The sequence below is a fragment of the Oreochromis niloticus genome, linkage group LG5 (assembly GCF_001858045.2).
Source record: "Oreochromis niloticus isolate F11D_XX linkage group LG5, O_niloticus_UMD_NMBU, whole genome shotgun sequence".
NCBI classification, from domain to species: domain Eukaryota; kingdom Metazoa; phylum Chordata; class Actinopteri; order Cichliformes; family Cichlidae; genus Oreochromis; species Oreochromis niloticus.
In genome coordinates, this window is record NC_031970.2 from 21,518,024 (window position 1) to 21,530,962 (window position 12,939).

At 40.3% G+C, this 12,939-nt stretch overlaps 2 protein-coding genes across 2 annotated transcripts; both read left to right on the plus strand.

Annotated features, from left to right (window-relative positions):
- Positions 1–948: 948 nt before the first annotated feature.
- Positions 949–5,705, plus strand: LOC100710744 (SUZ domain-containing protein 1). The gene is made up of 4 exons (XM_003441257.5): positions 949–1,423; positions 3,035–3,084; positions 3,255–3,524; positions 3,606–5,705. The coding sequence occupies exons 1-4, from the start codon at positions 1,373–1,375 to the stop codon at positions 3,715–3,717; spliced, it is 483 nt and encodes a 160-aa protein (XP_003441305.1). The 5' UTR covers positions 949–1,372; the 3' UTR covers positions 3,718–5,705.
- A 746-nt stretch (positions 5,706–6,451) lies between these two features.
- necap2 (NECAP endocytosis associated 2) lies at positions 6,452–12,473 on the plus strand. Its single transcript, XM_003441258.5, has 8 exons — positions 6,452–6,627; positions 7,370–7,470; positions 9,532–9,636; positions 9,872–9,953; positions 10,388–10,496; positions 11,066–11,210; positions 11,313–11,397; positions 11,528–12,473. Exons 1-8 carry the CDS (start codon positions 6,533–6,535, stop codon positions 11,571–11,573), a joined length of 768 nt encoding a protein of 255 aa, XP_003441306.2. The 5' UTR covers positions 6,452–6,532; the 3' UTR covers positions 11,574–12,473.
- The last annotated feature ends 466 nt before the right edge of the window (positions 12,474–12,939 follow it).

A 12,939-nucleotide genomic window follows, 5' to 3' on the forward strand; every position in this document is an offset into this window, starting at 1 on the left:
AGGATAACATGTGTCCTGTTGTTGTGAGTAGAAAAATACATTTATATCACCAAAATACTAACATTTCTGTATTAGTGATAAACACATGTAACCTGAATTCTTTTATCCTTCACAATTCACAATTAAACCTTTTGCATCTAAGGTACAATTACAGTCACTGAATTACATTAAAAAATCTGTCATAGGAAGCTAAAGATCTGTCATAGAAAACAGTTGATACCATTCTCTGTCAGTAGAAGGTAAGGGCATAACTATGCAGCAGTACTTATGCTGTCTTGGGTCAGCATTAGTACTGCTGTCAAGGCAAAGTGCTGAATCATCCAATGAATAAAGAAATTGGCCTGTTCTTGTCTCAAGGTGATTTGGGGCATATTTTAAAGATATTAGGTGTGGAAATGTCTGCCTTTTCTTGAATGTAATGGAAATAAATGTTTTATCATGTCCTGTTTTCTTCAAAAGAATGAAACAGGAGATGGGTGTAGTTTAATAAAAGAGAAAATAGTTCCTATGTTAAAACAAAGAAGCAAACAAAACTTTACCAAAAGCAGTCTGCTCTTGGCTGATGAGGCTTTGATTGATGTATTTATTGAGACTTTGGATGTCTATAAGGTTGTGAGCCACTGTTATCATAAAGTTCTTTTTATTGTTAAGTATGTACTTTTCTTCCCAAAACTTCCCAAAATACAATATTAATTAATAAAGACTGAAACTAAGACTATAACTAAAAGAAGCTGAACTAAAACTAAACACTTTAAAAAAGATAAAAACTAAAACAAGCAAACTCACCCTGGAAACTAACTGAAATGAAACAGAATTAAAAGCAAAAAAGTCCAAAAGATATAAAAATAAAAGTAATTATGAATTACAAAATTATAATAACAGTGGTACAGACGCCTTCATTTGTTAAACAACCACTCCATTTGGAGGCAGCCTGTGGTTGACGTTACCTGTAACTGACGTTATGACGTCATTTCCCTTCTTCGATTTGACGGTTAAACTTGAGAGGTGTAGTGAAGCTAAGTATTAAAGCATTGCAGGGACAGCTGTTTATAAAAATATAACGTCCAAGGGTGTTTGTTTTCCGTGTGAGCAGCAGCGGTGGCCTGGGTCCATTTACTGAGGATTTAAAACAGCAGACAGCTGGTGGGGTTTACTCCGAGTGGAGCTTTAAGCTAGCAGGCTAACACGAGGCCGGGGTAAAGGTTTGGGAATTTGTTTATCCAGCTGTTATCTGATCATAAAAAGGGACCCAGTGGCGGAGCTCCCTGTGGTTTGTACTTGAGCGCTTGCCGTCGTCTCATGCCCACTGTGGGGTACATTTAGTCGGTGAAGCGAAGAGAGCCAACCAGCCACCCAGCAGTCCCGTTTAAACATGGAGGATGAAGAGGTTGCAGAAAGCTGGGAAGAGGCGGCGGACAGTGGGGTGAGAGACGCTAACATTGCACACATACTGTGCTAAACAGGGATGTAACTGCACCCCGGCGTTAGTCTGACAGCCATCCAGGCACAGTGCAAGAGCTGTCGATAGAGCAGAGGCTTCCTGTGCCCAAAAACATGAGCGGTTTTTTATTTTCAGCCGAACTTCCTGGTTGAGTCTTGCAGGCCGTGCTGACACAGGACTGAGCCCAACTTCACATCATTTAATTTATCCAACTGTGGGAAAATCTGAGTAACGTCCTTGTAGAAACAATATCGTAACATGTTCAGCTTTTCCCTGCAGCCCCCCCACTGTGCGCTGAAATGAACCGTGACAGCACCCTCGCAGTCTAGTGTGTGCCACTGATTGTAGAAAACAGTCCTTTATAAACAGCCGCTGGTTTGTACACATACACATTTTTCTTTGTGTTTCCAAAAAAATGAAAACTGCTAGATTTGATTGTGCTAAAGTGTAATGTGTCACTTGTGATCTAATTTGAGGTTCTCTGCAATAGCACCTGACTAAGTGTCCTCGAAACACTGAGTTTGTGACTGTAGGGGTGTTAAATTAGTTTAGTGGCTTTTTTTTTTTTTTTTTAAGTTTTTGTTTTTATCAGCTAAACACTACATATGGATCTCAGCTTTATTGGTAAGCATTTTCTTGTCTCGCTGAGAAGAGTTATCTGTCCCCTTTTGCATATTTGTTACACTCACGTAGAGTGTAATTGAGATCAAATTAATTTTTAATATTAGACATATTCAGAGCTGGAGTTGCTTGTGTATTTTGGATCATTGTCTTGCTGCATAATCGAAGTGAGTTTGAGCTTCAGGGCATGAACTGATGGCGGGACATTCTCCTTCAGTCTTCCATGTTTGACTGTTGGTGTTATGTTCATTTTAGGAAACGCTGTTAGTTTTATGGCAGATGTAACAGGACTCAAACCTTCCAAAAACTGAACTTTGGTCTCTACAGTCCACAGAATATTTTCCCAAAAGTCTTGGGGATCGTCAAGATATTTTTAGGCAAATGTGAGATGACCCTCTTTGCATTCTTTTTGGTCAGCAGTCATTTTTGGGGCAATTAGGTCACAATCGAAACTGCAAGACAACATATATATGCATATATTAAGAATATCTTTAGGTTCTCCTGTACTGTTAAATACACATCCAAATTTCAGTTATCTCCTGTGCACCAACATGTTTTGGATATTTTCACATTTCTGTACTATATCATCTGGTTATGTATGTATTTAGATAATTTATAATAATTATCATACTGCCAACAAAAAGCTAGAACACAGTGCACATTTACTATAGCAACAAAGACTTTCCCAGCATAAGTTATTTGATCAATGGCATGTGAGGCTGTCTTTGGTAATGAAGGTTTAATAAAGTCTGAAATGCACAGAAAAGTTTTACCTGCTGTGCTGCTGCGTTTGGTTGTCACTTAAGAGTGATTGTAGTAGGGTAATTGAGCCAGGATTGGAATGATATCCGGTCCAAATACCTGATAGGTGTATCTCTACAATGAGAACATGTTTGGTTTACAGGATGATGTGAGGACAAAAGTAGAAATCGAGTTAATTATTGTATATATGTATTATATTTCCTCCTTCAGGAAATTGAGAGAAGACTTGAGGCAAAGCTGAAAATAAATCAGGAAGCAAAGTAAGTAACCAGAAGACAAAGCTACTACTTTCTGCTTCTTTTTTTCCCAACAATATCTTTGTGAATATTTTTTTTAAAACTTTAATAGCAAGATTAAAACTAAGGAAATGAAATTAACTTAAAAGATGCCCAGACCTCTTCAAACACTAATGGTTTTCTCATCTTTGCAGGAAGTCCAATTTGAAATCAGCCAGTTCACCTGTACGAACTGCTGTCGTAGTCCAAGATGACTCTCTCCCAGCAGCACCACCACCTCAAATCCGAATTTTAAAGCGCCCTACAAATAACGGCAACACAGGAAACCCCGCTGCCTCGTCGCGTCCCGCTCAGCAGATGAAGTCTCTGGCCCAGAGAGAGGCAGAGTATGCAGAAGCCCGAAGGAGGATTTTGGGTAGTGCTTCTTCAGAAGAGACGCCTCAGGACAATCAGTGCCAGGACAGGTGAGTTGTAATGTCTGCAAAATCAACTGTGACGACAAAATGTTTTGTAATGTATTCTAATTTTTCTCGTACTATTATTAGGCCAGCTTGTATGAGTGCGCAGCAACCACTGGAACCAGTTCGTTCAAACAACCATGTGATCCGTCAACCCAACGGCCCGGATGGCACCTCAGGCTTCCGACTGTGCAGATAGGCAGGAGCTGCCTGATTCAAGACACGGCTGTCTTCCCAAGAGGGCACAGAGGGTGGCAGTGAGGAGTGTTGTGTGTGGTATGAAGAGCAGAGCGGTGGGACGAAATAAAATTTGACAGACGTTAGACATTTGAAGATGTAGCATGGATTTAGATGAACTTCTCCACCCTCTCTCTTCTCTGCTTACTGGTGTGGTCTTTGCCTTTTGCCTTGTCTTTTCCCTCTGTGGAAGCTTACAAGGGGCTGGCAGAGATCAGCCAAAGATCCGAAATCCTTTGTGTTCCACACTGTGAGCAGGCTTTCGCCTCACATTCCTACACACTGTGTTACTTTGACCTACCATGAGGTGCCCTATGATTTTAGGTCTGATTGGCCGGCCGAGTGCCAGGACATCAGGTGTCTGTCTCTTCAGGGAGAATACGGAGAGCTTGCAGATTTGTGGGACCTCCCCAGAAAAGGCAAGCACACGAGGTGGCCTTTCCACTGATGAAGCGTGGGTCATGGCTGGGTATCCACCGGGGTACTGGCCTTAATTTGTCGGGTTCAGTTGGAATGAAATGCTTGATGGTGCCATAAATCTATTGCGTGTTCAGCAGCTTGAGTGAGCAGCGATAAAAAATTGTACTGATGGAGCCTTTTGGTGCCTAGCAGTGTGCTTTTAATACTGTAGTCGATGGCAGTGGCTCAGGCCACAAGTGTCCACAATCCTCTGTAAGGCACGAGTGGCCCTTAAAGAAATGCCCGGTGGGCACACAGCCTGTGGCCAAAAAGAATAGAGCTGAAGGACAGTATCACTAAATCTAAGCTTATCTAAGCAATAATGATGAAATTACTCCCTTTTTTTTTCTTTCTCTTTTAAAATGTTGCCCATTTTCTGTGCTGTTTCTTTTTGTTCACATTTGGTTTTAAACAGTTCATATTGTTCATGTGTTTCATTTCTGACACATAGTACGTTTAAGTCAGGTGATCTGTAGTGTGTAAGAGCCTAGAAGATGTAGTCTGCATAGTCGTGTCATATTCAGTTGTATCTAATTGGCAGAAGTCATGAACTGAAAGTTTAAAGTGTGTAGAGAAAAAAAAAAGTTCCTTTGCTGTTTCAGAGCAGCTCAGCTCTGGAGTTGATGATGGATGATGATTTTGGTGGGTTTTCATACCAGCTGCAGTTTGCTGATTTATTACCTACGGTTAAGAGTTGTGTTAATTATTCTGAAATAATTATTTCAAGCCCAGCCTAGATTGGGATATCATCTAAAGCTTTGTGTTGGCAAATATTGTTGCAGGGCCAGGAAACCTGAAAGAAAATGGTGTTCTTTACCCAATATCATCTTACAATGTGGTCTGCTTGTTTGGGACCAATTTAAAATAAGAGTTTGCCTGCAATAACATGATAGTATAGGCAAATCCTGATGAATAACCAGTGCTGACACTTGTAGTAAACAGTACATGAGCCTGCGGCAGGTTTTCAACCTTTCCACGCTGTTATGCCTTAAAAGATAAACAATCCTTGGTCTCCATCACACGCTCTCCAGCGGGTAGTGCTCATACATATTTGGAGCTTTCTGTGAAAGGTTATTTATGTCACAAGTAAACTGTAGCACAGCACAGGAGCACATTTATCAACTTGGCTGGAAGTGTTGCATTTGTGCCACTTATTCCTGCTTCAAAAAGTAGAAGTTTTTGTTTTAGGAGATTATCTACAATGAAAAGGAGGACGTTTGGACCTACAACATCTAGATGACGTGCTACTAATACAGCGTTCCCAGGGATCCTATTCAATTATTGTAACAAGATGTGTTTCTAATCAGTTTAAATTGAAAAGGAGAAATAGTCATCCTGTACCTGTGTGACCTACCCATGATGCTTTGCTGAAGTCATTCATAGCCACCTGTCTAGTGTGAAGCTCATTTTATGTCATCATTGTTTTGAAGCTTTAGGGGGAAAAAAAGCTCATTAAATTTGAATACCCTTTAATAAACACACTCAGCGGTACAACTTGCTTCATGTGTTGTTATTTTAGATTACGCAGTAGTCTTGCATATGCTGCTCAGAATAATTAAGGGGGCACTGGATCAGCACAGTCTAAGATGGACTTCAGGGACATCAGTCTGCGTGTGAGGAGGCATCAACAATCCATGATCAGATCCATGATCTGTTTATAACTATCCACTGCATCCTGTGAGCTTTAGGCAACAAACATGTGACTTTTTCTGCTCTAGCCTTTCACCCTCAATGGAAAAACAACCCACATGAAAATAATTTGCTACTATGACTGTCCCCATGGTGACAAATGAATCTAATCTAATATTAGAGGGAATGTAGGAAACTTTGCTTAACACTTCAAAGATTGGGTCACCAGTTTGTCTTCAAACAATCACTGAAAAAAGTTTAGTTTGCTGTAATATTTCCCATTTGTACTGGGCATGAAGAGATGAAAGTGATTTTTAGGACAAACCTCACATAATGCATATTTTGTGTTATTTAGTACTGTGTAGTAATGTATCAGGAAGGAAATACATGAATTCACTGGCTTCTAGAAAGGACAGAAATACGATTTGTATCATTTTTTTATAAGAAGAGAATAATTTCAGTGTTCTTATGGAAAACTTCCTGTTCTTTCTCTATTTATATACATTATACTGTAGGCTATTGTAAGTTCTCATTGACAGACTGTGACGTACTCTTTAGGCGCTTATACATCCTGGCCAGAGGTGGCGCTGTTAGGGTCCGGTCAGCCTGGTTCAGCAGGACAGAGCCGAACAGGCGAAGGGTCCATTGAAAGTCGGAAGTTGGTTTTTGGGTTAGTGAAACTTGACAAGATGGCAGAAGACAACAGCTACGAGTCAATGCTCTGTGTAAAGCCAGAGGTCCATGTTTACCGGATCCCGCCGCGGGCCTCTAACCGCGGATATCGGTAGGTGCTAATGTTTTTAGCTGACGAGAGCAGCCAGACGTTTGATAGCGGGCTAATTTTGCAGAGATGCGCCAATTATCGGACAGCAAGTTTTTCAGGATAGTTTGTTAGGTTTTTTGTCATTCGATTACTGGTTTTACGGGTAGCCAATATTTTTTTTAAATAAATGTCATTGTGGCCAATATTTTGATAATTAGATGGACATTTCCGAGACAAATGAGTGTCGGCAAGTAAACTGGTGAACTGAGCTATTTCGAAACAGCACTTCGCAGCTGTATCAGCTCACGGAAATGGGACATCAACATCCTGTCGTCTTACCTGTGACTTGCACCTGTTGGCATTTAAAAGCTTACTTCACACGTCGCTGACACGCAGATGAAACGCTGTAGCTTAAGTCTGATTGGCCGGCCAAAGTATTGATTTTAAGTATCTGTCCAATAATAGATAGTTTGAAATGTGTCGTTTGTTTTAGTGGAGTCACGTCTTTGCTCCTAAACAATTTGTTGAAAACATCTTCTTACAGTTTAAATGCTGTAGACATAACAGTTAACAACTACATTTTAATGGCTTTAACATCTTTAAGAATAGATAGAGCTCGTCATGTCTCATTTTAGTCTGAGTCGAAGCTTTCATTTCCCTTCCTCCTCCATCAAAAGTAGCAGCTGGCAGTGACTGGGTCAGCTGTTTTCATAGAGGATTACACCACTTTCACAAGTAGATATGTGTTTCCTGTTTTTTATAGTGCTGCAGACTGGAAGCTGGATGAACCTGCGTGGAGTGGAAGGATGAAAATAACTGCCAAAGGAAAGATGGCCTACATTAAGTTGGAGGATAAAAATACAGGTGGGCAGAAAAAGCACTGCTTTAATTAGTGAAGTTACAAAGAAGACTAAGAAGAAGAAACAAAAATGGTAGTAAACCCAAAACTAGATTGTAGTAACTAGTTAACAGTTAGGTTTGTGTCTTCGTAGTTGTGTCTTACAATCCGTTGACGGTTTAAATATGTGGTTCAAAACCAGTATTTAAAGTGGGATTTGGCAAAGAGGATCTGGTAAAGTGTAACAGCATGATTCACTTAGAAAGGAGTCACATAGTCACTATAGTTTTCTATGCTGAGGTCCTGTAGGTTGTTTTCATTGCGAACAGGCTGTGATTAGCTGACCTGTCCTGCTTTGGCTCTGACGTCTTCTGCTCTTAGTGGATTTAGCCAACTGCATTTGACGATATACACTTGTGGTCACAAGTTCACGTACATCATGAGTGTTAATGTCATGATAATCTGGGACATTTAATGATTTCTTTGAACTGTTCTTGTTCCAGGGTGGAATGGTCACACAGTATACATCCTTAATTACTTTAAAAAACAACATTTGGATGCGCAAGCTTGAATATAATTAGAATTCTTTTAAATATGTACATGCACCCCTACTAATATTTGGTTAAATGTCTCTTAGCAAGTTGCACCTCGACCAGATGCTTTTGGTAGTCATCAACAAGCTCCTGGTATAATTCTGGTTGAACACTTACTTGGCAGAATTGGTGGAGTTCATTTAAGTCTAGTCCACAACATTTCAATAGGCTTGGCCTTGGGGCTTTGGGAAAATCATTCCAGAAGCTTAATGTTAGCCTGCTTTACCAATTCCAAAACCAGTTTTGATGTGTGTTTGGGAACATTGTCCTGTTGGAACACCCAACTATGTTCAAGTTTCGACCCTCCGGAAAGAAGGGTGGAAACTTGATCTGATCTGAAGTGATCCGAGATGAAGTTGAAGCATTTGGAGGTAGTCCTCTGTCTTCATTATTCCATCCACTTTGTGCAATGTACTGGTATCACTGGCAGAAGAACAGCTCCCGAAGATGATGCTACAACCACAGTGTTTGACAGCTGGTATAATGTTCTCAGTTTAAAAGTCTCAGCTTTACTCCTCTAAACTCTTGTCATTGTGACCAAACAGCTCAGTCTTTATCTCATCTGACCCCAAAACTTTTCTCCAGAAGGTATTTTACTTGTCCATGTGAGGAATTGCAAATTTCAGTCAAGTTTGAAAGTGCTGATTTTGGAGCAGGTGCTTCTTTCTTGGTCGGCGCCCTCTCCGTGGTGATGTAAAAGTGGTTTCACTATGGACAGCGATGCTGGTGTTCCAGCAGATGTCAATTCATGGCACGCTTGAATATTGGGGCTTTCTGGGTTTTTCCTGAACATCCTCACCAATTTCCTCTCATCTGAGGGTGAAAGGTTCGTTCTTCTTTCAGTCCTTGGAAAAAGAAGTGGTGACACATCCAAAAAAATTATTCAATTGCACTTGTTTAGTAGAGACCTTCCTAATGTGTGTAAATTTAGAATCCTCACATCTTTGCTGAGTTCTTTGGACTTTCCCATTATTCTGAGTATTGGTCAATACAATGAGTCTATAAAGGTCTATGTTGTACAATCATTACCCCCTGGAAATGGAACAAGTCAAATAAACCATTAAAAGCCATAATTACTGTGACGTTCATGGCCACAATGAATGTGTGTGCAACCTTCTGACCATAGCTGTGTGAACAGATGTTACTGACTATCACGGTTGCTTTGCGACCTGTAGCCAATGAGTGTCAAAAATGCAAAGAAGTAGGTCCTGTTATTCAGAACTAGCTTGTGTCTTTGAACTATTTTACTTACATTAACAGAAAAAATAGTTTAAAGGGTTTTTTGGAATACATTAAAACATTTTGCAGTTTCAGTGATTGTTACCAGGTCAACCTTTTACATTACAGCATGACATATTGTTACAGGGTTATCAAAGCTCCTTTTCAGAAACCTTGCTGTCTTCTTTTGTCTTATTCAGTCATCTCAACTTGACACCTTGTTGGTAACAGAAAAAAACCCTGGGGCTTTGTTTGGTGTAAATTTGCTCTTTGCAGGAGAGCTGTTTGCACAAGCTCCAGTCGAACAGTATCCAGGTTGTGTCGTGGAAGCAGTAACAGACTCCAGCAGGTATTTTGTGATCCGGATAGAGGATGGCAACGGTAAGACAAAGTATTTGGAACGGCTTCTTTTGTTTCATTAAGGGCATGCTCCACATTTTGTTGAGCTTGACTTAATCTCAGTATTTGTTTTGTACAACTTAACTTTTGTAATCTCATAGTCCCAGTTTCCTGTAAACTGTGTGCCCTGTTGTATGTGTGTTGTGATTTATAGATGTAAGGTTGAACCCGTGTGAACTAACTGTATAAATATCTTTTCCCCCCCCCACCCCTAAAGGACGTCATGCTTTTATTGGTCTGGGTTTTGCTGATCGTGGAGACTCATTTGACTTTAATGTCGCTTTACAAGACCATTTTAAGTAAGTCGCCGTCTATTATGTTAGCTTTTTATTTTAATTTTATTATCCAGTTTGGGCCAAGCTTTAGGTTTGAGTCTAGAAAGTTTTGGTATTCAGAGGAGTTCCCACATCATCACCCCTCTACTGCCGTGCTTCACAGTTCAACTGAGGTGTTTGATCTGTTGTTTTTGGGGGTTTTGCCACACAGCTCCAGCAGACATTGTTCCAGAGGTCTTGGGGTTTGTTTAGATGCAACTTTACAAACCCAAGCTGTGTTACTAAGTTCTTTTTAAAGGGAAGAGGCTTTCTGACATGTCTGACATTTTAACCCTTTTTCAATGAACGGGTTCAAATGTAACTAGAAGCATCTTAACTTCTAGTCTAATTTTTGTTTATGTGTATCAATAACCAGATTGATTTAGCAATAATAATTATTCTGCTTTCGATTTTTAAAGATGGGTGAAACAAGAAGGTGAGCTCGCAAAACTGGAAGCTTCTCAGAGCGCAGCACCTAAACTGGACCTGAGCTTCAAAGAGGGACAGACCATCAAAATCAGCATCGGGGTGAGCACACAGCGGAACATTACAGATTGGATGATGACACGACAGGTTTCCCGGGGATTTTAAAAAGTTAAATTCATTAACATAAATGAGTATCAAACCTCAGCTAATTATAAAACCAAACCTCAGCATTCAAACAGGCTTTTAAAGCACTGTAGGGGAAAAAGTCACCACTCTGATTGTCAGCCCAGATTAAGGTAGCAGGACAAGTGCACACTACTTTTTAGGTTTTTCTCTTTTATCAGTAAGTCATGTTTGCATGAGCGGTTCTTGAGAAAGCTGGCTATTCTGCACTGTCACATTTTTGTCTCACACATTCAGCGAATGTCAGATTTCAGATTAGTTTCTAGATTATTTCCAGTCTTTAGGAATCAAAGCTGCTCAATTAATCAATCATAAACTTGATTATTTAACTCTGTGTTTTTTAAGAAAAATAGTACTTGTTGCACCTCACAGACTCCTGTGTTACCAAACAGATAAAACGGTTTTACTACTTTGGTTAATCAAAGTTTGAACCTTGCACAACTGAGTGCCTAAGATGTCAAATACTTAAAAACATGACTCTGTTACAGAACATCAAGAAGAAGGACGCAGGTGGTGCCAAACAACGACCCATGGCTGGTGGCCTGCTCCCTCCTCCACCTGGAGCAAAGGCTGGAGGTATCCTGCCACCTCCGGGAGGAGCACAAACAGTCCCACTTGCACAGGCGAACACCGGTGATCACGATGCTTCTCAACCGCAGCAGCTTTTTACACAAATGCGTGCTAACCGAAACGATGCGTGCACTGACACGGATTTCTTTTTGTCTCCAAATCCAGCTCCTCTTCTAGACTTCGGCTCGCCCGTTCCTGCACCCCAGCCCAGCTCCGACGTGTGGGGAGATTTCACATCCGCGGGTTCCAAGTAAGACGTCACCTACACCTCTGTGTGCCTCAGCGTTACATCCATCCATCTTTGTTTGATTTTCTTTATTTTATTTCTGTGTGTGTGTTCATCAATCTCCCATCCTTTACCCCACCCCTCTCATCCACAGCTCCAGTACAGATGCTGTCAAGTCAGGATGGGTGCAGTTTAGTTGAGCTGTAAGAAAACGTGCAGACACTCAGGTTCCAAACATTCCACGGACAGGACGATTGTGGCGAAAGATTTATAATTTTTCAAAAAAGAAAGTAAGAGGGGAACTGTTAGGAGACTCATTTGCTGCACTTACTCTCACTCCCTCTGACCAGCACACTCTGGAAGAACAAACTTTAAAATGTGTATATTTTTACAATCTCCTGTTTCCCCACACTCTGCTATGCAGTAGGATCGATCATTTTAAATAGTCGGTTAACCACTGAAGTGTAAATGAAGTGTCCGAAAAGGTCGTCTCTTCACACTAACTTGATCAGCTGTTTCTCTATAGCTTTAAATCAGATGTTCTCATGTTTTCATCTTCAATCTGTCTATAATTATGAGTAGATTTGATTGTGCCTATGTGCTCTTGCGCTGTCCTTTAATGGTCTGATTTCACCAGCACCGTTCAGCTAAAGGTTTTTTGTTTTTTGGTGGACATTTGAGAAAATAGTTGGTATGTCCCTGTTTTGTTTAGCTGTTTACAAAAATATGTGTTGTTTTTCGGCTTATAGCTACTCTCATCTTTCTGATTCTTCTTTTAGTACACCTGTTGAAGTTTTATTGATCATTTATAATTAGTTTTACATTAACTTTCCTACCCTCTCATTATTTTTTTTTAATCGTATGTGAGGGGGAAAAAAAGTCATTTCTGTCTGTCGTTCAAAGCCTCGACGTGTCTTGTTGGTGTGTTTGTCCTTCGTGTGTCTTTGCCTCACGTTTTAAATTGTGCCTTTTACCCAGCTGAAACTTCCTTACCCCTGTTGGCAATTGCATCGACTGTTTGATTAAGTGCCTTCCTGAAAAAAGTATATTGTATAAAATATAAACCTATGTCTTCTTGTAAATAAACTATATATATTTCAGTGGTCTTGAGTTTTTGATTTTAAATAGGAAGGTTGGTGGTTCAATCTCTGGCTGCTCCAGTCACAGAGCCTGTGAATGACACGTGCTGTATAAAGTGCTTTGGGTAAACAAGTAGAGTAGAAAGGTGCTTTATCGATGAAGTCGAGACCACTGTCAGGGTTGGGGTTAGTTGTATAATTTTCAAGGTCTACAATCAAGAAGCACTTTCATGTGTGTAAACAGAGGATTTACATTAAGCTCCAAACCACTGTTTACACTCGAGAGCAGGAAGGACAGATAAGACTTTACCAGAAAACGCATAAAAGAGCCCACACAGAGCTGAAAATGGATAAATCACGAGACGGATGAAGCCAAGATTAACTTCTGTCAGAATGACGGGAAGGAAAAAAAAAAAAACATGGACCAAATTTACAGACACCAAACTGAAACAGATTCAGCTGAAAAACATTTAGACTTTAGACGTTT

What these genes read in the sequence shown, in the direction of transcription:
- LOC100710744 (XM_003441257.5), top strand. Translation starts at nt 1,373, where the DNA reads ATGGAGGATGAAGAGGTTGCAGAAAGCTGGGAAGAGGCGGCGGACAGT. An exon ending in AAAATAAATCAGGAAGCAAA is followed by an intron (nt 3,085 to 3,254) that starts GTAAGTAACCAG and finishes TCATCTTTGCAG; the next exon opens with GAAGTCCAATTTGAAATCAG. An exon ending in GACAATCAGTGCCAGGACAG is followed by an intron (nt 3,525 to 3,605) that starts GTGAGTTGTAAT and finishes TACTATTATTAG; the next exon opens with GCCAGCTTGTATGAGTGCGC.
- necap2 (XM_003441258.5), top strand. Translation starts at nt 6,533, where the DNA reads ATGGCAGAAGACAACAGCTACGAGTCAATGCTCTGTGTAAAGCCAGAG. An exon ending in GCCTCTAACCGCGGATATCG is followed by an intron (nt 6,628 to 7,369) that starts GTAGGTGCTAAT and finishes TGTTTTTTATAG; the next exon opens with TGCTGCAGACTGGAAGCTGG. An exon ending in GCTTTACAAGACCATTTTAA is followed by an intron (nt 9,954 to 10,387) that starts GTAAGTCGCCGT and finishes CGATTTTTAAAG; the next exon opens with ATGGGTGAAACAAGAAGGTG.